The 25,400-nt window shown below is 39.3% G+C and overlaps 1 protein-coding gene across 3 annotated transcripts in view; it reads right to left on the bottom strand.

The window, feature by feature from the left end:
• LOC111149202 (transmembrane anterior posterior transformation 1) overlaps window positions 1-25,400 on the bottom strand; it is a 55,707-nt gene that overhangs the window by 13,217 nt on the left and 17,090 nt on the right. For all 3 annotated transcript variants that reach the window (XM_022506147.1, XM_022506148.1, XM_022506149.1), the window contains 6 exons: window positions 18,125-18,243; window positions 7,274-7,436; window positions 4,415-4,550; window positions 3,023-3,120; window positions 2,776-2,845; window positions 1,481-1,561 (listed from right to left, as the gene is read on the bottom strand). In XM_022506147.1, the coding sequence (XP_022361855.1) occupies window positions 1,481-1,561; window positions 2,776-2,845; window positions 3,023-3,120; window positions 4,415-4,550; window positions 7,274-7,436; window positions 18,125-18,243 (667 nt within the window). The remainder of the gene's footprint in view (window positions 1-1,480; window positions 1,562-2,775; window positions 2,846-3,022; window positions 3,121-4,414; window positions 4,551-7,273; window positions 7,437-18,124; window positions 18,244-25,400) is intronic.

Raw genomic sequence — 25,400 nt, 5'->3', positions numbered from 1 at the left:
GAAACCTCCAGAGCTTAACTATAATGTTGTTAATAAATGATAACAGAGACAAAACTAGCATCCAATTATCACAAGAGCTACATTTTATCAAATTAAAGGATAATTCAATCAACAGCTCTTTATTCTGTATTTCCTCTGCACTAAACCCTCGAGGGGCAGGACAAAGAGGTGAACAGAGCCTCCAACCTCCTTCATGGAGCCGGCACACTGGTAGGACGGCTAATTAACCAGGTTTGTCATAAAATCCTTTAATTTGATATCTCTCTATTGTGACAGTAAATAGCTAGTAGGGACATGTGCTGAAGTCAAATAAATAATCTCCTCCCCTCTTTATCACTATGAATTAAAGATACTGGGAAATAACTTCTGGAAATGTATTTCCAAGATCACATATCTCATTTAACACCTGTTTCTGGTTTTTCACAGGTACCTGAAAACTAGCAATGAATCAAAATAAATGAAGAAGAAGTTATTAAAAGCCTGGGATGTGCACGGCATTGAGGGTAATAAATAAAATGCAAAGTATAATCTCGGTTCTAAGAATGAGGTTGCATAAAAATGACAGACATGGGGGCACCTGGGTGGCTCAGTGGGTTAAAGCCTCTGCCTTCGGCTCAGGTCATGATCCCAGGGTCCTGGGATAGAGCCCCACATCGGGCTCTCTGCTCAGTGGGGGGCGTGCTTCTCCCTCTCTCTCTGCCTACTTGTGATCTCTATCAAATAAATAAATAAAATTAAAAAAAAAAATGACAGACATGAAAAAACTCTCAATTACACAAGACATGGCCATTTCCCACCAACCTCACTCAGCACTGCCAGACTGTGCTCTAATTCCCTGCAGATTTCCACTATCAGCCTGGGAGTCCTCTGTATGTGTGCTACAGTGCCTGGCTTTATGGAAATGCCTACTACGTGAACAGATAATGAAGATTCATAGAATCTTAACAACTTCCTATCAGCCTTGATTTAAAAATGTGTAAGTGACCAAATGTACTGTCTTGTATCATATTTTTTTTTTCAATTTATCCTTATTCAAAATGCTAAATAAGAGGCAGTGAATGAGTAAAAGACAAATGTTAAGAAAGAACAAAAGTTCTTCTGGCAAACCTTGAAAATGAAAAAAAGCCAACTGCATTTAGATAACCCCAGGGCACTACAGTTAAGAAAAGAAACAAAGAGGCTGCAGTGCTCAGCAGCATCCACTCACTCATGGAGTACACAGCTCTAGAGACACTGTGAGGTTTATAGGAAATGATGGGCCAAAGACTACCTCACATGGTGAGGCATTCCACCCACCACCCATCACACCACGGGGAACATGCTCAATCCCTTCTACCCAAACAGGTATCTCCAACACCCTAGGAGCGGAGCAGCTCAAGTTTTTGAAATTCTCTGCAATATTCACTTTAGTCATGTAAAAGAATGATTTTTGGTTCAAGAGTAAAATTCGAAGGCACTGTATCTACTAAGAGTTACATACCTGGATTCCAAGAAAACTGCTCCATGTTTCTTAGACACACTATTAGCAAAAGCACATAATTCGTGAATCGTTCCTTAATATCTGAAAAAAAAATTAAAATATACTGTACTATATATAAATAATACAATATAGCTCATGTACAACTTTTAGTCAGAACATGACGAAAGTATAATTATATATAAATGTCTGCAAAATAAATATACTATTTTATATATAAGATGGTGTTACATTGGTAAGGCATTTATGTCTCAATTCAGGTATGGAAATTCCAGTTTTGTATATGGTTGAACATATCAGTGTTTTTTCTGTTTAAATAGCTGAGTAGTGTTTCACAGCATGGCTATACCATTTGTTTATCTGCTTTCTTACTGAAAGGCACTGGGTTATTTCCAGTTTTTGGCTGCTATGAATAAAGCTCCCGCATTTCTTGTACAAGTCTTCTGTGAAAATGTGTTCTCACTGCTAAGTTACAGAACAGGCAAACATTTAACTGTATAAGAACCTACCAGGGCAAATGTAGTATTTCCCATCAAAGTATGAGAACACCAGTCAGTTGGTACCCTGCTAGTGTTTGCCAGTGGCAGACTACGGGAGCAGCCACTCTGGGGGGTGGGTACTGGTAGCTCATCAGGACTCTTTCACCCCCATTTTCCACCACGGTACAAATGTCAACATGGTGAGAGAGAAATTATGTCTTCATATTCTCATGAAATGTTCTTAACTTTGTGAACTTCACTGCAGGATCTCAGGGATGCCCCTCCAGGGTTCCACAGGCTATACTTTGAGAATAAAGACATTATGCTGCTTTGATTTTTCTAACTATGATACAAAAGATAATGTTTCCAGGGATAGATATTGTGCTTTCACTCTTCTTAGGGTTAGTAAGGAGCCAGTAAGGCATAAATGAAAAAGCTGAGCACAGAGAGACAATCTGAGGTTTACAGTCACAACTCTGTTCTTGACATCTGTGTGGATGACCTTGGGGAAGTCAAATTATGTTCTCTGTGTGTTAGTTTCTACATCTACGAAATGGAATATCATCTGCTATGAAGAAATTTTTGGATTAATAACAAGCTCTGAAAGAATGGTATGGTGCTATACAACTATCATATTGAAATATTTTGAGATTATAATAACCATGATAATAAGAAAACCTGGTAAAGATGTTAAGGGAGTAAGAGAAAGCACAGCTAAGTCAAAGAAGCAGTAGCCCAGAGGAAATGTGGCAGGGAAATTCAGAATAAATTGCAAAATCATACTGCATAAAGCTGCATGTAGAAGCTAAGTGTACGTACCACTATTCGACATCTGAAAAAGATTGTTCTTTTCAAACTTCTTGAAAACACTTCCTTTAATTTCAACAAACTGAAATAGTAAACAAAAATATCACCTTTATCACTGTAACAGTTTAAAAATGGACAAGATACATATAAAACTTCCTGGACAGTAAATAACATTTAAAAAATAATTTTATTCATCTACAATATTGCCATTAAAGTGCCCATATAACCTCAAAAATATAAAATAAAATCTCATACTTACATTATTAGACATCATGATAGTAAGCAGTGACTTGTTGTGCGAGTTAAAAGCCACGTTGAGAGTTGTTGCTTGAACCATAATAAGAATTGCATGCAAAACTAGCAGCGAATGATGTCAAGGAAAAAGCTTGTCTGTTTTTATATTAGTATATGAAACTATACAATTTATAAAGTGAATAATGGGAGGGATGATTATGCTTTCTAAATCCAGTCTTGCGTTAGTGTTTTATTATCTTGTTAGCTAGAGTTGATACAAATCTGACAGGTAAGATGTATGGGACCCATTCAAAACAAAAGCAGAAATGAGCCTCTAGGCATCTATTCACTTAAACTGTGAGTCTTGGAAGATGGTTATCTTGTTCTTTCTGGACTTCTGGCATTTGGCAAAAGATGTGGGAAACAGGCCCTCAAAAAAATTTCTAATAAGTGGAATAAACTATGGTAAATACTGAAAAAAGAGACTTAGCTGATTTACATTCTAAAATAGAAAAGAACACAAAGTAGAAGTCTGGAAGCAACTGGCTTCTACAGTTCTGCAGGGGGTTGGTGTGGGGATGTAAGATGACAAGAAATGTCTGATAATTGAGATTCTTCTTTAGATGTCATTTTTGAAGATATTCACAAGTTACAGAATTATATTCATATTACACATAGTTTATTTAAATGAGAATACTATTTACTCCACATACTTAGAACAAACTTTTATGATTATAGAAATCTTCCCACTGAGCCCCTTAACTTTCCAAGTATTAACCCAATATTTTCAGGCATGACAAATTCAGGGACAGTACACATTCCTGTGAATGAGTCTGGACCCCATATGGAACTTAAGTGTAGCTATGCATGTGCGTGTACAGATGGCTACATACACACATACAAACAGTTTATATAGTAAAGCCTTTAACTTTTCAAAAGAAAAGCTTTAAGAAGCGGTGTGGGGAGCAGAGGAGATAAAACTTCCAAAATTCCTCCCCAAACAATTTCAAATTTTTCCTCTAGATGAACCACATACATTTTAAGTCCTATGTTTTAACAAAAAATTCATAGGCTTAAAGATAACTTCCAAACAATTTCAGTATGGGCATGAAAGTTATGTGGATCTCTATAAAGTATGTATAAATACAAACCTAGCTTCTCAAGTTCTTCCATATAATCAGTCACACTGAGACTAGAACTGTTTTCTACCAGTTAAAGGGATCAAACATACATGAGGCTCTTTAATTCACAATAACTACTATAACCAATTTATTAAAAGAAAGCAGACATTTCACATTAATCTTCAGGACACACACACACACACACACACACCCCTTTAAATTTGAGAAATAGCTAGCCGAATAAAATAATGTAGAGTATGTATTGGCTTGAAATTTCCAGTAATTCTAAAGGATACAGACATAGAGAACAGCCATGAAAAAGTGAGGGATCACTCCGATATGGGCTCTTTTTCTTTCTTTAGGTTCCGTTGCTGTCCAATAGAGAGCATCTAATATATCTTGTCCAAATGATGAAAACAGACGATCTGCTACCTAAGAAGAAAAATTATTGGAAAAATGTTTTTCTTTTTCTGAAAAGTGTTTTTTAACATCCCACCTAAATATGTTACTCAAACTCAGATGCAACTCAAAAATACTGGAGCTCTGACTTTTTAAATCTCACTGTAAGGGAAGCCACAAAAGAGCAGGGATCTCTTTATTCTCTGACACAAAGTGAGTGCTCAAAATCTTGCATTATTTGAATTAGACTTTGTCTAATTAGCTATATATTTATAACAAGAAGAGTATTACACAGTGGCAAAAATAAAAGGGAGAAGCACATCAAAATCATAGTCTTTCTGATTTTAATTCTTTAAATTCAGATTCAGGATTCGAACTTCAGTCTTTTAAGACAAATAAACATCATTTGACCCACTGTATTTACACCTAATATTTGTAGACAGCTGTAACTGTAATTTGTTTTAGATTAATCACACAGTATATAATATGCAGATTTACTTCCAAAAGACATTTTCAGGTATCGATCTCCATGAATAGAGTATGATGAAAGAAAGCTCAGCACATAAAAAAGAAAGGAGAGTATATATTACTCAGGCTTCGGCTAGAATGTTACATCCACACCCAGGCTGTCAATCTCTGGCTCCCTCAGTCTCTAATCCATCACCCTGTTCTTTTGCATTATGGTATTTATCGCTTCCAAATACCTCCTGGTTTACAGTCTCTTTTCCACCTGCAAAACACAAGCTCCTTAAAAACAGGCTTTGCTCACCTCTGGATCTTCAGGGCCTAAGGCAGTGTTTGGCACACAGTAAATTTCGATTAAATTCAATTAAATTAAATTGTCAAATGCAGGCGTAATAGTGATCCACTTTTAGGGAGCACCCGACACATGTCTGGTACTGTGCTAAGCCCTGCCTATACACTGCTTCACTGCACGCTCATAATTCCCCTAGCACTTGCATTCGCAGATGAAACAGGAAGAGTTAGAGACACTCAGCAACTAGTACCCATGTCCAGGGCAGTGAGTCAGTAAGTGGAATTAGTGGGGTTTGGTCAGAGATGGTTTATCTCCACTATGCCAAAACTACATCAACAAGTATAGTCTGCAAAACGAATATGCATTTCAGGCATTCTGATCAGCAATTTGTGGACCCTTTTCCTTGAGGCCTATTCTCTAATAACAGTGTTGAAGCCACCCTGTAGAGGGCTTTGTAAACTAGGGGACATATGCATTACGTGTTGGGGTAGGGAGAAGCTTGCATCACCTGCAATACCTTAAGAGGAAAGGCAGTGAAGGAGACTGGTAGGCTACAGAAGGAGCGAGATGAGCCCAGGCTTTTCTGTGAGAGGATGACTACTCCGCCTTTCACACTTCACCCACACTGTCTGCATCCTATGTGGTGCATCCTACTTGGGAGTGGAGGAGCAGAGCAAGAGCAAAGGCAATGAGTCTAGAATCAGGAAGCTGGTGTATGGTTTTAAAACATGTTGGTCAATGAATTTAGGAGTAACTGGGATGGCCAGAGTTCCATGGCTTCTGTGAAGAGATGGAAAGCCCTCATCTACCATAGCAATATAGCCTCAGAGCAGAAAGGCCAGCAGCCCCCTACATCCCTCCTTCTGCCCACTCATTAAGAAAAATCCTTTCCCAGCTAAATTAAAAGATAAGTAGACCTTATTTGTATCCCCAAAAAGTAATAGAGAAAAATGCATGTGAATCTCAAAAGTTTTATTATATAACCTAGAGTAACTATTTTTTTTTTTAAAGATTTTTTATTTATTTATTTGACAGAGATCACAAGTAGGCAGAGAGGCAGGCAGAGAGAGAGGAAGGGAAGCAGGGTCCCTGCTGAGCAGAAAGCCTGACGTGGGGCTTGATCCCAGGACCCTGGGATCATGACCTGAGCCGGAGGCAGAGGCCCCAACCCACTGAGCCACCCAGGTGCCCCTAGAGTAACTATTTTAAGAACTGATTAAAATTCTGCCTATATAGCAAAGCATGTTTTTTTTTTCTTTGTGTACCTGCTTATTTTTTGTATGAAAGCAGGTTCTCACATGTTGACTGCTTTAAAGTGAAATATACTGCATTAAAAATACTGAGGTGCCTGGGTGGCTCAATTGGTTAAGCGTCTGCCTTTGCCTCAGGTCATACTCCCAGGGTCCTGGGATTGAGCCTGCTTCTCCTCCTCTTCCTCCCCACTCATGCTCTCTCTCGCTATCTCTGTCTCTCAAATAAATAAATAAAATCTTTTAACAAAAATATTAAGTACTTGGAGAAACTGAGAAACTTATGTTTACTTGCTCTATGTAAAAATTCCAAAGCATTTTAAATGTAAATCTATTATAGCAAATGTATATACAATCCTAACATTTTTTCATAATTTTTAAAGTTTTAGTAAGATGTATACATGGGTTTCCAATGAATATGCAAACAAATTACCCCACCGTATGATAACTTACATTCTCAAGGGGGTACTAACTAAAAAGTCTCTAGACAGCAGGTATCTTTCTCTCCTACTTGAGGATGCATCATGCCCTGGGGACCAAGGACCAGCAGTAGGTACCATCTCGTGAGAACGAGACTGTCCAGTCTCAGCCCAGAACTACCTAATCAGAATCTGCATTAGATTCTGTCCCAATACTAGAGTTGTTGGATGAGTGTTCTGTATCATTGGGTTCAAAGTCTGCACCTTGACCAAGCCTGTGCGGTTGGGAGGCTAGGCTGACTGTGCAGGTACAGGAGGGCCTTCACTCACCTCGAGCATATTGTAGATGATGTAGAGCTTGATGACTGACTGCCCCCTTATCAGGTGATACATCATGGAGTAGTCAACGTAGTGCATCATAAAATAGCATATCACCAAAATGACACCCTTCAGAATGTCACACACCTGAGCAGGCTGAAGCAAACGCCTGTCCCTGAAATACATAATAAGTAATAAAAACATGAGTTTTACTTTACATGCTCTTGAAATCATCTTTACTGGACATACAAGAGCATACAGAGATAATAATGAGAATTCAGTTGCTCTTTTAAGAACTGGTAAGTTATACTGACTACTCAACCACGTGAAGTTTTCTGCCCAACAACAACAAAAAAATATGTTAAACCAGAATTACTAGCAGAAGTGGGTCCTCTTAACAAGGGAACACAGAGGGCGGGCATCTGCTGACAACGTGCTTTGAAGCAATGGAGTTCCGGGACTCTAACCTCATCTTGAAGCCCAGCAGCCCACTGGCTCAGCCCTTTCCACACACAGGTAGCACACTGCACTTTTTATTTACCAGCGGAGCAGGTTTCTCCATGTCACTGCACAAGGAGTTCGTATTTCTATGATGGCGTCGGGGTCCACTGCGTGGATGTGCAGTAATTCATGGAACGCCCTGGCAGATGGCCAGTTTTCCGCAACTACGAACCATGATACCATGTGCATGTCATGCCTTGTATGTGAAAATGTACCCATAGAATAAATTCCTATAGTCGGAGGGTATGTTCCCTCAACAGAAGCAGTGAACTACCCTCTGCAATGGCTGTGCCAATGTTCACATCCACTAGCAGCTCCTGGGGAAGGCTGCAGTGGACATGCTGCAATCCAGGATTTGATTGGCTGCTGGCTCTCTGCCAATCCCACTGTTGAAAATGGCATCTAGCATAGTTTCAGTTAATTCTCCCCTTTAGGAAAGTACATTTCTCTATATATTTATTTATATTTCCTGTGAATTCTCCCTTCCTATCTTTTTCTTGCTTGGCAGGAGCTGAAACTAGTTTTTTCCTAATTACTACTAGGAGAACCACTGCTTACTTCAGGATGGGGTTCAAGACAGTCCACCTCGAAATATGCTACTATGGCATCTTAATTTGAATTAATGTTATGTAAGAAACAGCTGGTGTAAGGACACTCTGACCTCCTCTGTCCCCTTCAAAGTGGGAGCTAAATTCCCTAGGGAATGGCTCCCTCCCCTGGACAGAGAAGGCATCCTTACCACCAGAGAGAAGAAATTCAGGGCTGAGAAGGCTGTACAAACAACACTTGTCACTTCTTCATTAATTTGCTATCCCAAACCTAAACTTCCCCATCTTGTTAATTCTTCATAAATTTACTATCTCTTTGTCTTAAAGGTATAAAAGTGTCCTGCCTACTCACTTCTTTGAGTTGCGTATTTTTATGAGTTCCTGTATGTATGAAATTATATTTTTCCCCTGTGAATCTGTTTTATGACAATCTAATTATTGGACCAGCAGAAGAATCTAGATGGGAAAAAAGGAGAAGTTTCCTCCCTTACACTTCAAGGTCAGAGTATGAAGAGCAAAACCTAAATTGTGCATGGAAACATCTGATTAAGACACAGAAAAACTACAAAGAAGAGAAGAAATTTATGATTTCTTTCAGTAGATATGAAACTCCTGTGGCTGGAATCGAAAGCAGCTTGCTCTACTGCAGGCGAATTCCTCAAAACAGGAAATGCTCCATCTTTTGTTTGGGAAGCTTTTATGTAATCAATAAAAAGCCTCCAGCACTTTCTTCAGGAGTTGCAGAATCTCTTCATTCTCACCATAGTGACAATGTTCTAGCAACTACCTAAGGGGGTGAGCTCATTTTCCAGCTGAACCTGGACATTCTGAGGTCTTCACATCTTCTCTATTCCCTAACCACTGTCCACATTCAGATCAAGGTTCTTCTCTTTGAGAGAGCCTTGCAGGGTTCAACAAGGATAGGTCTTCCAAACTGTTAGCTGAAACACTGTTTTACAAAAACAGTGAAACGTTAGTTTACAAACGAGGCTTGCAATAGCAGCTCTGTGAGCAGGTGATACAGAACCTCATTCTTGTTTTCCACAATACACACCACACATCGCTTTTAGTCAGATATGAAATTGATCTGTTCACAGAAAAAATACAGGATACTGCAAAAATCCTGAAAAGAGGTAAGTTCTGTGAGAACTAAGTCCACAAAGGTTTAGAAGTAGATGGGAAGACTATATGGGGAAGACTCCCCATATAGTGAGTCTATACGGGGAGACAGGTCAGAATTTGTCTATGTCAGACCTTGTGTCTTGACACCTGCAATATAAACTGATAAACCGAGTAAAATTATTCTTAGCAGCTGAAATTTTGGGGAAAATTGCATCAAGGACAAAGCTGATTAATCTCCAGCACCATTTCCCTGTCCCCCTGACTCTTCTCCAGTGCTGTTCCTCTCTCCCAACCCACGTGGATGCTGGCCCGTTACTCCTCATGGAACCAGAGGGATCTTCACCTCTGTCTCCCAAACACCCAGCCCAGAACACAGATCTCTGCCTAGGGCTATTCCCTCATCAAGGCAATTCTCTGCTCCCACCCTACAAAATTAAAAACAGAAGAGGTAGTACATTTGTTGAGTGGGGGGAAGCATGTTTTTCATTCAAACAACGAGAGGAGGAGGCGTTCTGAACACTCTGGGCTGCTGGCCTGTGTGTGACTCTGTCCCGAGACAGCCGAGGGACAAGCTGGCATCAGTATGGACTACAGCAGCCCTCTCTTCCTCTGAAGTGCGGGTGCAGCTCTGCATATGCCGAATACCACAAATCACCAAGAGGCGTGGGCCTTTGTAGTTAGGAACTATAGGTCACACGTTATGAATTAAAGAAAATGATAGGTACCCAAAGTAGGGCAGTATTAATTACTCTGCATTAATTACTAAGGTGACTTTGATAACTAATTAAAGAAAACTATACTTAGAGCTTTTGGTACTAGACTGGCGTCTATTTAGTTAAGCGATCTCAGCAAAGTGATTTTATTTAAGAGACAAAGGCTTTTATATATATCATATCCAATTGTGTGTCTTCATAAACATATACAACAAAGGGCCAATGTGTTAATGTGTGTCTCTGAAGGAACGGTGTATTAATTATAAGACATCGCTGCAAATTAGAGCTAACAAACATTGGAAATAGATATACCCAAATAACACAGTATGGCACATTTTGAACTAAGATGATAAAAATTTAAAATCAAGCAAGCATAAACAACTTTAATTTAGCTTTATCTTGTCTAGGATCAAACCAGGTTGTAAAACCACAAAAAAGTTTTACAAACACCTCATGCTACAATTTTCAGTTACTATGTCGCAGGCACTGGTTCGAGGCACTTGGAATATACTCATTTCAGTTTTCACAATAATCCTGTGGCAAGGTACTATATAGATCATCTCAGTTTTACAGATGAGGCAAGGTGCAATCAGGAATATACCCACAGCTGGACAGTTATTAAGTCAAGGGGTGGAGAAGCAGGGATCTGAACCTTGGCAGTCTGGCTCTAGAAGGCATGTTCATTACTACCATCTACCATTTGAGACTTTCCTTTTTTTGTGTGTGTGTGTTTGTTTGTTTTTGAGACTTTTCTTTAAAAGAACTTTTAAATCAACAACTCAGTACCCTTTCTCTTTCAGTATAATTTAATATGATATAACTTATCACTGTGCTGACAGCTCATTTTTATTCTTCATTTCTAAAAAGAGAAAAAAACAGGACCATATTTCACTGGATCCATGGCTCTCCGTGTGCTCCCTGCTCTGGCAAAAATCTCCTTTGCTAACATCCGAAGTGGTTGCTCCAGAGATGACTCTGATTTTAAGGAGTATTATTCAAATAAAGAATAAAAGCAGCAGAACTCCTAAGAAACAGACTCTTGTTTTCCTATAAACGTCCCTTTAAAAAAGGTTGCAAAAATAAAAACTATTTCCAAGGTGGCACCTTAGAAGACATCTGTATGTCTCGCAGCATCTCTGAGTAAGAAAAGACCTGACCTCAAAATAAATTCTCAGGATTAAAAGAACTTGAACCAGTCCCAGTATTTGTTTCCTTCTCTGTCAGGATATTTTTAGATGACTATCTGATAAGCATTTCCAACTCCATAAGAAGCTTATTTACAGCCTTGCCAATCAACTTGGAATTGGCTGTCCAACAACAGTTTCACATTCCAGTTCTTCCTTATAAACGTCTGTTAAACGGTAGTTACTAGCAATTCATTTTGCAAATGCTGGACATCTCACATAAACACATAAATAAGTGGAATAAGCTACTAGACAAAGTGAAAAACCCACTAATCTAATTCACAGGTTTGGCTGTGAGTTATGGCAAGACAAGTTAACATTAAACAAGATATTCAGCGGAACTTAAAATATTTTTTTAATTTTCATGTTAAGCCACTCATACAGAAACCACATTTTCTCATTTCTAAGTATCATCTCTTAGTCATTCAAATACTTCCACTGGATATGCGCAATTGTCAATTAAAGCACTGCTCGTTTCAAAGGGCTTGGAGATTCATGGGAACCGAACAATGCAGTGGGCAGAGACGATCTACTAGGTTTCTTCCTCCTGCTCAGTAGCAGAAGGTAACATGCTAATATTAAAGTAAAAACTGGCAGCCTAGAAAAAGATCAAGAAAAAAGAAAAGGCAACAGAGATGTGTAAGAAAAATGGGATAATCCCTGCCTGGTTGATTTTCAAATTGGTGTAGAAACGTGTCAAGCTATTGGCATGAGATATTTCATTATAAAATACACAGACTGAATCTTTTTTCTTTCTCTTTTAACACTTTTAGCTATTTGTTGTATACATGAAAGAATGTAAAGTAAGAAAAAGTAAAATATTCAATATGGTTCCCATTTTAAAAAAAGAAGTCCTTTTATAATTTTGAAGTAAATTAAAATAAAGTATTGAGATTAAGATGTTTTCCTTAATTAGAAAATGGTATTTTTGGGGTGCCTGGGTGGCTCTGTCGGTTAAGCATCTGTCTTCGGCTTGGGTCATGAGCCCAAGGTCCTGGGATTGAACATTGCATCTGGCTCCCTACTCAGGGGGGAGCCTGCTTCTCCCTCTCCCTCTCCCTGCCCACTCCCCTTGCTTGTGCTGTCAAATGAATAAATAAAATCTTTAAAAAAAAAAAAAAAAAGAAAGAAAACAGTATTTTAAATCTTAAGTTTTCCCAACATATAGTAGAAAAATAATTACTAAGTCCTGAGGCTGAATGATTAAAGTCTTTGGGCTTTAAAATAATTTCAGACTATACTAGGAAAAAACCCAACTGGTTTAATAAAGCTATGGAGTAATGCAAAATAAAAACTGCTTACATGGAAGGAACTTATTATAAGCTCAGTTGACTGCTACAGCATTAGAGAAAAAGTACTTGCTCTCAAGGTCTAGAGCAGCAAGCGTAATTGAAGATCATTTGATTGAGTGATTTTCCTATATTAGGTAAGATCATGGTCAAATCTTGCAAAAATGTGGACAAAGCTTTAGGACTAAGTAAGGATAGAGACCACGTTTTCCTCAGGTGTCCGTTCTCATTTAAATGTTTACGTCTGCCTATGCTGTTTTTGTTGTTTCCATTATAATATCTGTTTGCATGGATGTCAATTTGGCCAAGAGTAGAGAAGGAAAAATCAGGGTTTACTCACCACAAGGAGTCCCTGTGACACCACATTCCATTCTATAAAGGAAGTGAAAGTGCTCCTCCCTTCGGTCTGATTCACGAGAGAGAAAGAAAGAGAGAAGGTTGTAATGTTGCTACGCTACTTAGAGTGCCATGGTGAGGAAACAGGGGACAACAAAACCTGATTTATGAAGACTCTCTAATAAAACAAATATACTGCTCTCTACATATCACCCACGCAGATCAACCCTGGTAAGAGGAAATTGCAAACATACTTGTTTCCCCAAAGAAAGCCACCATGGGCTCTCCCTTCACGTGTTATAGGGTGATATTAAACCATTTAGGGCACAACTGAGGCTTATGTTGAAGAGAAAAATCGTGTGTGTGTATGTGTGTGTGTGTGAAGTGAATTTCGGGTGAAATATCTTGAAGGAAGTAAGGAAGTCCAACAGGTTAAGAAACTCTCAAGCATTTGAAATTCACCATTCTTCTGAGAGATAAAAGCCTTTCTGTGGGGTAAACTCTCAGAGGAAAAAGACACTATTGCCTCTTTAACACAAAGAAGTCCACAAAACCTCAAGTAAGCATTCTAAAGCCTAAAACCAAAGTGCGATCAGAAAATTTGCTTGTACAGATTTTATTTGCTCTGATAGTAAAAGAAAAACACTCTGGCATTTATTACCTAAGCCTACTCTACACTTAATACCATCTAAAATATCTGAGCAAAGTTTTCAAAAATAACTCAGTTCTTGGCACCAGATAGCACTATTTTCTCTACAGTCTCCCTCAACTTTTAACTCAAATGTTATGGAGAATTCTAAAACACAAAGTGAAGTCACAGGTTTGAGCAGAGAAGATTCATAAAAATGCCAGGTAAATAAAAAATACTTCCGCAATTAGTTATTTTATTTATTCTATAAGCAAACTTGGAAATATGAGATCTGATACCTCTTTAACATAATTAGAGCAGTCTACTCTTCCAAAAAATGAAATACTTTCATTCTTCCAAGAAACACTTGTACCTCATACAATGAATCAAATGAATCAAAATTTAATTCCGATTTCCATGTCATTGAAAATATTCAAGTTTCTTGGATATCTTTCTAAAAATGATACTACCTTAAATGCAAAAGAGGGAAGAAACACAGGGATCTGTTTATACACAATCTGGATATATTTCTCTATTTACTTTAGTCTCCAACAAAATAGCTGGGAGCGAAGACTTTTCAAGATTGTTAATTCATTAGTAAAAGGCTTTCAAATAAGTATTCCTGAGATTATTAAATTTTTTATGGAAGCAGTGACCCTTTGTAGGTAACACAAACACACCTACCAAGTCAAAACAATCACCCTGCCAGCTTCTTAAATGAACAATATTTTAACAGGATCAAAAGCTGGCCAAGTGCCAGCCAGTGGGGTAGTCACAATGAAGGCTGGGTTCTCATAAGGGTGAGCAGGATTCCTCTGGCACTTAGCTTTAGTGAAAGGCCAAGTCCTTGTGTACTAAGTTGTCAAAAGTGGCAAAACCCAAAAACCATGGCAAGTTTACAGAATATTCAGAAATAGGTCCAAAGAATAAATTCTAAAGTAGAAATTCTGGGAGGCTGTCAGTTTTCCAAAGCCACTCACACACGCTGTACCAGACACAACTCTGCAAGCAGAGGAGGCAAGCACTCTACTCACAAATATGGAAAGAAGACTACAACCTGACACAACTATTGATGTCATACTGAAACGGACAGTACCAGACACTGCAAAATCATGGTTTTCATGTCAGCATCTTGATTACTCCACTAAATACCCTTTCCCCCCTTTTGGGGGGGGATAATTAAAAAGAACTAAGAGAGTAGGAACATAATGACTTTCTTATAAAAAGACACATAGGAATGTAAGGATAAGGGAACAGTTGGAAGAAAAAAAAAACCCACAATTGACTTCTTTATTTTTCTTTTAATTTCTTTCTATCCCTTTGAAAAAATAAGTCAGACTGAAGGAAAGAGCACTTTTTGCTTGCTGAAAAAGATGGAACATAGCACAGCTACAGGTGAGACAAATCAACCTTTAATGGAAGTAGAGAATGTTGAAAGAAAAGGTAAAAGAAGGCAGATTTTGGGCTATTTCTAAATAATAATTTTGTTAAAATAAATGTATTTTTATATTCCTAAAATATTGAAAAGGTCTTAGACATAATATTAGTAATAGCTTTATTACTATAATATTTCTCGTTATAGTTCAAGTTTTAAACATTTCAAATTTGGTAGTTTTAAAAATAATGCTCAAAAAGACACCGTTTTCTAAATTGCTCTCTAAGAAAATATAAATTGCAATGCACACTACTCTAAGCACAGATTACTCAGTTTTGATAAAGCATACTTAATACTAAGACGGTAAGGCAGTATTTTCTCATTCTGTGTATTCTGACCTACACTTGCACAGAATATAGAAAGTTGCTAAAGTTCTATTATGTAATTTTAGCTGCATTCCACATTATATATACACATCATATATTTATTAGTGACCGCCTAAAATGTAATTTTTCAGTTGGTCCAAACTGCAGAAATGGCACGAATGGTTTTCATAGGACAAGGGAACAGTCTTACATGTGGGGTGACACACTGCCCTCTGGTGTCATTTTAGCTCTAAAACCTTGACAATAGAACACATTTTAATTTTGTTTTGAAACGCTACTCAATTTAGACCGAAAGTATTTTAAAGTAATATACAAAAGCAACCACCTCTACTTTATATCTAAAAAAAAAATCTTCAAATATCTAGAAAAGGTCGGCTCCAGGATCCATCGGCCACTCACAACAAAGCAAATGGGAGGCGAGGACTGAAGATGTGGCAGTTCTCTGCAGCATCCCTTTTAGTTTTCAGAACAAACAGTGAAAGACTTCTCTCATGCGATTTGGGTGCCCTGCTTCTCCCCAGTGACAAGGAACACTCGAAATGACACAGTTCTAGATGTCTTGTACAATAACCAGATGGGTCTTCAAACAGAGGCTAAAAAGGAACTTTGGAAACACTGACAAATCACCACTGTCCCTCATTCCATGAGCAGCCACTGTGTACTAACATACCCAGGGAAGGATCCACTTTAGAAGAGAGTTCTTAGGATATATTTCCCTATAATGTTTTATCTCATCATGCCAACAGCCATATGTAACACCCTATGTCTTTGAAAGCCATTCACTTAGAGATAGGCTGGAGCATACTGTTGATCAAGAATAAGTAGAAAGTCAATTTAGCTCACAGTGCAGACGTGAACACCTCTATGTGGCATTAGTTATTTTACCTCAGGTAGCTTCACATGGCTCTATCCAAATTTCTATGTGTCCATCTAGGCTATGTAGTCCACATGAAGATTTATATTTAGTGATGTCCTATTAGATACTTTCTCTGGTTTTCTCAAAGCTAAAATAACCATAATTGTATTGAGCCCCCAGTGATAAAAGAAAAAAAACATATGAGATTTGGCTTTGCTAATGTTAAAAGTATCATGCTACAGATGTCTTAAAAAAAAAAAAAAGGTTTGCTACAAAGAATAAAGCATTAAAAATTCTCCCAAAGGTATATATACTTGACTATCCTAAAGCTGATGATTATATCCCTAAAAGAGTCTTCCACTTGATTAACATGTAATTAATAAAATATGCCACATAATTCTCTCATTCTAGTAGGCAGGGCTACAGCATGTCAAGTATCACAAAGAACAGTGATGTGATCATGGTTGATGACCATTGTTTTACTCCACGTAATCTGGCAAAGAATTTTTCTCTTTTCATAATATGATCATCACGACCATAAATTCTTCCAATTTATATTGCAAGGGTATCTTCCCTATTGAAACTGTTTAAGGTTTACTTCTAAAGGGACTGTATGTGTTATTCACTGCTTAGTAAGTATTAAGTATATGCCCATTTACCACTTAAAAGAGAATTTTCCAAGACTTTAGTCATTTAAAAAACTCAACACATAATTTTGTATATTGACCATCAATGTTTTACCTCAGTTTCCATGGTTAAGTCATTGATAATTACATTAATTATATTTTTATATACCAAAAAATAATCACCTACTTTATAGTTAAATGAAGTTACTTATTATTGTCCATTTCAGCATTTTAAAACTTTTTCAAAATGAAATGTGTCTAGAAAAGTGATCCATGTGAGAAATGTCATTTGGGCAACTACCCTAAGAACTGTAAAATAATATACTAGAGAATGACTCCACAGAGTGGAGACATGTTGACATGTCTGTACAAAAAAAGAAAACTGTAAAACCCAAACTTCTAACCTCAAGACCAATAAAGCATTAAGATTCATGTAAGCTTAACATTTTCATCTTCCTGTTCCTAGTTTTGATAGAAAAGGAAGGAAACTAATATTTGTTCTGGTCTACTGTGAACAGGCACCATGTTGGGTATTCTTTTTACACTTCTCATCTTTGTGGTAGACTAGGCTAGGCTCTCAACATCCCCTTTTTACTGTGATGTGGAAACAGGCTTAGAGAATAGAGAAGTTAAGCAGCTGCCCACACCTCACCAGCTAATCAATGTGAGGCTGGGCTGTCTGAGCCTTCCCACCAGGCCAATGGTCTTCGAGAGTGTTCTGCGTTCACAAATCGGAGGGATTCTCATCGGGAATCATTAACTAAGGCTCCCCAGGCCACTAAGACAGTGATTCTTAAATGAGAGGAAGAGGAGCCCCTGAAGTAAGAGCTCCTTAGGAGATTCTGATAACTCCCAGCCCAGAACCCAAGACGATGCCTCGGAGGTCAAGGGACTTCACGAACACAAATATACTGGGTGAGCAGCATAGTAGCATAGTAGCTACCGGGTCCTTGGCTCTTAGTCCCCATGCCTTCCCACTCTTCTACGTGGCCGCCTGCATTATTAATATTACTGTACTGGCCAAAGCAAAGTTCTAGTTCAAAACCATTTGGAAAAAAAGTATGCATGGAAAAAGTACAAATATTATATAAGCACATTATATAATATTCATTAAAAAGATAAACAGCATTAGTTCATGCATTAAGGCGAAAGTATGAATGAAACTGTATAAATTATCCCTATTCTGCAAAATCTATCCAAGTGACTATTTACTTTAACAACTACAAGTAGTAAAATACTACTTTTACGAGTAGCAAAAATAATTTAAGCATTTGAAATAGCTCACAATCTTAAACTTACCTTAAGCCATAGCAAGGCAGAGTGAAGAGCCTGAATAGTGCCAGGAAAACTCTTAAAGGAAGCAGGGTGAACACATACAGAAATGCATCCAGGCACAGAAAGATTCCAAAAACCATGAGCTGGATTTTAAAAGGAGAGAAGAAAACAAAAAAACAAAACGTAAAATAAATACTCTCTAAATAACTGTTGATGAAGGTTTCAAAAGAGGAATTTCTAAACAATGTTGGGGATTCGTTCCTTGTAACTTAGCGATGTGAATAACAAGTTAGTAACTGGACGTGGGTACATGTGCCACATTTAATGAAAAGTCCTCTTCAAAGTGCAAGTCTGTAGTTCTTCTCCCAGAGCCTTTGGTTTACCACCCAGAAAAGTCAATTACTCAAGAGATAATCTGCCCTCAACCACAGCTCTGAAACACCTCATATGGACTTCCTCAAACTGTAAAGATACTGTAGAAAATCTTTCAGCTAGAACCTTTAACTCTAACTTGACTCTCAAGGACTTTGCTGTCTCTATGTATCAGAGTGCTTCATGGACAGGAAAGACTGAGAAAGATGATTAAAATAGTGTCTTTATGCCACAAATGTATAAAATGATTACTAATTTTAACATAATTTCATGTACATTCAAATTTGCTGTACTCAGAAGGCATTATTAATTGGAGGAATAGCTGCTAGCGTCTGTACCTCTTCCCCTTTTTTGTGCACTTGTCTGGTCCTTCCTATTTTCCTGTAACATTATACCTTTGTCCCATTAAATGCAGGACTGTATTTCACAGGAGGGTGGAGTCTTTTGATGGCTTGGGGAAGTTGCCACACCCAGGCTACCACACTCTGCTACTGCAGGATCAATGACTTTCTCTATGTCTGATACACAAACATGGTATGTTCTACGTGCCCTCCCACAAAACACTCCATGTAACCTCAGGCAATGTAGTGTCCTACACAAATTTATTAAGTAGTTAAAATCCACAATGTTATGGGCAGAAGTGTGTCCACCCAAAATTCCTATGTTGAAGTCCTAACCACCAGTACCTCAGAATGTGACCATGTTTGGATAAAGGTTCTTGAAAGAGGTAATTAAATTAAAATGAAGTCATTAGAGTGAGTCCTAACCGAATGTGACTGGTGTCCTTATTAGATGAGGAAATCTGGACACAGACAGGGACAAAGGAAAGATGATACAAAGACACAGAGAGAAGACACCATCTATAATAAGCCCAAGGAAAGAGGCCTCGAAAGAAATCAACCCTGTTGGCATCATGATCTCGATTCCCAGCCTCCAGAACTGTGAGAAAAGTTTCTGTGGTTTAAGCTGCCTGGTCTGCAGCACTTTGTGACAGCAGCCCTAGCAAACCTTTAAAAGAAAGGACACATTTTATTAACTTTTTGCAAGAATGTCTCAAAAGAGTATGTACATGTATGGGCCAGATTTCTCAATCAGAATATAGAGAACCTAACAGCTTTTTTTAAAAAACAATTTGGATTCACTACACACACCAACAAAAGTACCAAGTCATATGCTACAAACCACTTTCCAGTCTTCCCTCCAAGGCTGCTGGCCAGTCAGGCATCCTATCTGTCACCAGCATAGCTAAGGTCCTGTATCTGATTCCTTGTTCTACATACAAAGGAGTGTTGTAAAAGACAGCATGGTCCACAGAAAGCTGGTGGCCCATATTTGTTACTCCCCTGTCACCAAGAAGCCTTTCCCTGTTTCCTGGTGGACTGCTGGCTGCACTACAAAGGCAGAAACTACTAGAACCCTGCACATCCCAGAATGTATCTCAGAGTGTATGCAACAAGAGATCACGTACTGGGAAGGAGAGTAAGTGGTTTTGTCTTTCTCCTGACCTTCCACTAGGGATGAGCACATTACTCATTCACCCAACATCTACAAAGCTGCTAATATGGGCCAAGTAACATGCTCAGCCCAGCAGGCAAAAAGCCAGGCAGGACACCAGGATGGGGTTTCCGCACTCACTAAGCTCATTCACATTTTAGCACAGAGCCACCCACACAGAGACTGCTGCTATGACAGAACTAAGTTTTCAAGGAAGAGGGGAGCCCTAGAGAAAGAATGGCCAAACCAAAATGGGGAAATCTAGAAAAAGCTCCAGAGGAGACCCATAAAGACATCTGAGAAGATGAGGGCGACTGCCACATGGAGAGGGCAGACTGGGCAGAAGAAGGAAGAGGCTTCCAGAGGAAGCAGCAGAGCAAGAGCACAGAGGAGGAAAGAAATTATGAAGACTAAATCTCTCTCTTAAAGAAGAACAGTACAGCTACCTTTCTTTGGCTTAGAATTCGTATTCGCATTGTTCATGGTGCACAACAGTAACAGAAGTCTACCGGGCCCTTCTCTTCACACTTTAAAGTAGCCCAGCAAACTAAGTGGGCAAACAATAATCTCACATGGGATGCTGACCATGGATGGCCTGGAGCCATCAGTGTAATAGATTGCCACATAAAACCGGAGGGAAAGCAAGTGGCTGTGGTCTGTGGACACTGCAGCTGGGTAGAGAGAAAGCACTCGTGTAGTGAGAACACACAACGCACAAGAAAAGCAACAGAAATATCTTTCAGGGTTTGGAAACGTGGGATCGTGGACTTGAGTGAGTGTCTGCTGCTCAGATGGTGTCCTTTATCCTAAGGCACAGGATCCTGCAAATCCATTACAGATGAGAGTGAGACAATCTCCTAATAAAGTGAACAAGATGGAACCGTAAAAACATTCATTCTTGAAGGAGGCAAAGATACCATACCAGGTGCAGGATGAGCTGGGCACCCTACAGGACACCGCATGGGCATCTCTCAGTTAATTCATGTGCACCCCATGCCACCCCCAAACCGCCCAAGTTTGGAGGGGCCCGACAGCAGTGGCTTCTGTGCTCCATCTTCCCAACACGGAGGAAGAGCCTGCTACTTAACCCTCCTGACAGCTCTTTGAGGTAGTTATTACCATGCCTAGTTGGCACGTGAGGAAACCACAGCTCTGAAGCTGAACGCCTGCCTGCCCAAGGCTGGGGGTCAGAGTAAAGGAACTGGCATTCAAGCCAGAGTCTGCCTGACCCCAGGCCCTGTACTCTCTCTCTAAAGCAGTTTCCCCAGAGCAAAGAGATCTTACCCCTACTTTTACCAGGCATGGGGGTTAACACAATTATCTTTGTGCTAACGCTTGCTAATTTGCCTAGTGTCATAAAAAATGCAAACAGACATTTAATGAATCAAACTTATAAAAGGTAAATAAATTTCACATATTTAGATTTATTGCTAACTTTGAAAATAAGTTACTAAGAACTAAAAGCTTTGGGTGTATATTATGAGCATAGTATGTACTTTCACACCTTCAGTTACTTTGCATGACAAAGCATGATGAAAATATTTCAAGAAAAATCAAACACTGGAATTTATGGCTTTTGCTCTTCCAGTCTGTGCATTTTTGCAGGGAGGAAGAAGACAACACAATGCTGTACACCCTTCTGTGGGAAACCTTCCTAAGGCTAACACTCATTCTTTGAGTTGTTCCTCTTTTTCTCTTAAATATTGTGCAGCTCTCATATGGCCGACTATGATAGCTGAGTAAAATGTATGACCACTATTTTAAGAAAACCAGAGTCTTAGAAAAGAAAAAAAAAAGTCAAAGTCTTGTAAAGAAGCAAACTTCCCAATTAGGAAGACTCAAGCTCTAACCAGGATCCACCATGAGAAAAACACTCTGTGCTTTCAAAAAAACTCAAAACATTTATATACAGGCAAAAACCCAAAAGAAAGATTTCACCAAAGTAAGATTAACTTTTAGTCTGTGGAGTACAGGTTGATTATTTTCTACTTCCCCTTTATAAAACAATGCTGGTCTCACTAAATTCTCAACCCAATGTAGGGTGGTAACTCAGTCTGAAAAAACAGGTCCCTGGAGAGGCAAACTGGTTGGAACTCAGTTCCCTTCATGGGCAGCCACACAGGCAGTGAAGACAGTTCAAATGGCTACAGGGAGCTTTGCAGAGAATTTCAGAATAAGAGCACACTAGGAAGCTCTTTGTACAAAAATGAACGAAAAACACCGAGACACAAATTACAGATATTCAATTTGAGAATACTTCTCTTAAAATTCATTCTCAGAGTAGGGATTTCTTACAATTTACATGGGCAAATAATTATTTCAAAATAATCTGCTTAATTAATAAGACAGCACTTGTGACTCTTTAGAATAAAAAAATCTGTAATTAGAAACACCAAAAGGACAGAAATGTCAGCTGGCCTTTCTATCTTGCAGGAGCTCTCGTGCAGAAGGACTTCGCAAGTTGTACAGGTACTGCGCAGTGCACCTGGGCACTGTGCCCACGGTCTCAGTCCATCCTCCCCTCCACTCTGAGAGGTGAGAAGCACCCTCTCACCCATGCTCTGCAGTGAGATTCAAGAGCCTGCCTGGTTTGTGAGCAGCAGAGGCAGGGCCAGACTTCAGCCTGCAAAAGACACAACTCTGAAAATGGAAGCACTGTTTCTATTATGACACCTGTTACTCATCCTTCCAGCCTCAACTCTGCTACTCGATTTGGCCTTATACATATATTTTTTTAAAGATTTTATTTATTTATTTGACAGAGTGAGAGATCACAAGTAGGCAGAGAGGCAGACAGAGAGGGAGGGGGAAGCAGGCTCCCCGCTGAGCAGAGAGCCCAATGTGGGGCTCGTTCCCAGGATCCTGAGATCATGACCTGAACCGAAGACAGAGGCTTAACCCACTGAGCCACCCAGGTGCCCCTTATACATATTAAAAAAAAAAAAAAAAAAAAAGGAAGAAAAAAAAAAAAGATTTAACATAGGTTTAAACATCTGAACTTCAATGTTAAGAAAACTACAAAATGGCACTGATTCTATTACACTGGTCCACAAAACATCACAGGCTAGTGAACATTTCCACAACCAACTCTTCCCACATTCATTTTGGACGTACTATTACGACTCTTCATCATTTGAAAGTGACTCACCTCAAAAGAAATAAATAAAAACACCAACATCTCTCCCTGGAGAATGGAGCAGGGTTTCTTAACCTTTTAAAAATCTGTCCCTTTTAAACAAAATACCTGTTTTCCTTTTGAGATCTCAAAATAAAATTTTATGGCTAAAATTAAAATAGCACAATTGTGGAATATGCCTCTATGAATTACACAAACCATCTCCCGGCAATTCTGAATACCATCTCCTCCACCATGACCACCACACAGCACCCACTGGTGGGGGCTGGCTGACCTGGAGCAAAGCAGGAAGCAGTGTTTCCCTTTTTTAATCTGGTCTCATAATTTACAAAGCTCAGGTCTCCTGAAAGCCAGAGACCACATCTGGCTCAATTCTATACTGGGGATTAAAGGTCATTAGGAAGGACATCTTCCCCCAAGAATTTATAATCTAGTGAGCTGGACATAGACTGTGTAGTAAGTGCTGGTGAATGTGCTCCAGAGACACTGGAGAAGAAATGAAGTCTGGGCAGGGTGGGAAGGAACAGGGGTAGAACTAGGGACCATGCACCCAGGGGAGGAGGAACAGAGTTATTAGCAAGGATCTCCCACAGAGGAGATAAGAGGGGCACTAGATTTTGGCAGGCAGTAAGAAGGAACAGAAATTCAAACAAAGAGAAGAGCATGCCCATGTGCAGCGTGAGCGGGAGGCTGTGTGGCCAGAAAGTGATCATTACATAGAAGAGGGACAGAAACCATCTTCAGTAATTACTAAGGAACATATACCTTTATCCTGTGTTCCAGGAGTTCTTAACAAACCCACATGCAGAGATCCATTATTAGAAGAAAGGATTATCATTCTTAGGAGAATACTTTATAAATTTAAAGTATACAAATGACTGACTTTGAAAGCAATTACTGCTTCAAGGTCATCCCTATAATAAGTTTTATTCACCTGAATACAAAAATTCATACCCTCAGGAAGTCTGCACTCCAGGAAGAGGCCAACAATGATTACCGGGACCCAGGGACCTTTATAACAAGCAACACTGCGTAGAAGTATGTAACCGCAGAAAACAAAGTAATGTGGATGAAAGCCTTCATAATAATCACAATCTACACCTGACATGTATTTTAACATAAGGAATAGATTTCTTAAGAGGCAAAAAAAGAAATAAATTAAAGATTTTAATTTGTAGAAATTTGTACATACACGGAAAGGTCCTTGGATTTTCTTGCTTCTTTTACAGTCATGTCAAATACCATTATACTGTAAGCACTTGCCCAAAATTAATTTCTTGACTACTCCCATCAAACCTTGAGGCAGGGACCATTACTTGACATTTGCAAAAAGCAAACAGCGCTGCAGTGGGCTGCGTGTACCCTGAGGACCTAAGGCACATCTGAGAGTCATGCTGAGGAACATGAGGTGTGGCAGCTGCGGCCGGCCATGATCACACCACCACACCCCTTCTCAGCTCAAACCTCATTTTTTAGGGAGTGATGAGCACACTACAGCAGGCTGAATAAGCAGCGAGGACAGAGAAGGATAATGGTCTGAGTGAGAGATCACAATGGTCTGCTACAGCACACCAGAAAGAGGGAAGAAAAGAGATTTAAAACTCTTTCCAAAGCTAACACAAGAGAAGTAAGTTACTGATTCAAAAAAATAAACACAGGCTCATGGTGCCAACTTCACAAGCTATGTTTTAACTACATCAGTGAATGGGGTAGAGCCTGAAGTCTTTGGCTGGTTGTCCTAAAACTGTCGCATGGGTCCTATATGTCCAACAGGTAGCAGGGTCCCAGGCCATGAGGCCCTGGATGCCGGGCTGCCCCCCCATCACCTCCAAGCCCCGCTTCTGGAGGGGGCTGCTGGTGCCATTGTTAAATGGGCCCTGTCCTCCAAGAGAGTTAAGAAAGGCTAAGACTGCTGCAGAGTCAGGCCTCTGACTCCAAGCAGGAGGGCAACAAGCCTCAGAACCGCAGGAATATCAGCCTAGGCTGCCCAGATGCTAGATTCTGAGAAATGCAGATCCCCATGATTTTCTGGCTTCTGAGCAGGCTTGTGGTAGGACTTCTGAGTCAGGGATTGTCACAGACAAGAGTTGCATCGTAAGAAGAACTGAGGGGAATGATTCCCCAAACTCACTTCCTTGAAATTAGCAACTGAGCAGGGTGCCCAAGAAATGGCTGCCATACACGTGTGTCTGGGTAAGTTCTCAATACAGTTTCACCATGAAATCCCAGGACTGTTTTTCCTGAAATAAAGGTGAAATGATGGCTGTGACTATATTTTGTTAACACACACTCACACTG

Source organism: Enhydra lutris, unplaced genomic scaffold (genome assembly GCF_002288905.1).
Source record: "Enhydra lutris kenyoni isolate GAN:26980312 unplaced genomic scaffold, ASM228890v2 scaffoldscaffold21, whole genome shotgun sequence".
In the NCBI taxonomy this organism is placed as follows: domain Eukaryota; kingdom Metazoa; phylum Chordata; class Mammalia; order Carnivora; family Mustelidae; genus Enhydra; species Enhydra lutris.
The sequence above is the reverse complement of the archived record's forward strand: the minus strand, read 5'-3'. Positions and strand labels throughout refer to the sequence as shown.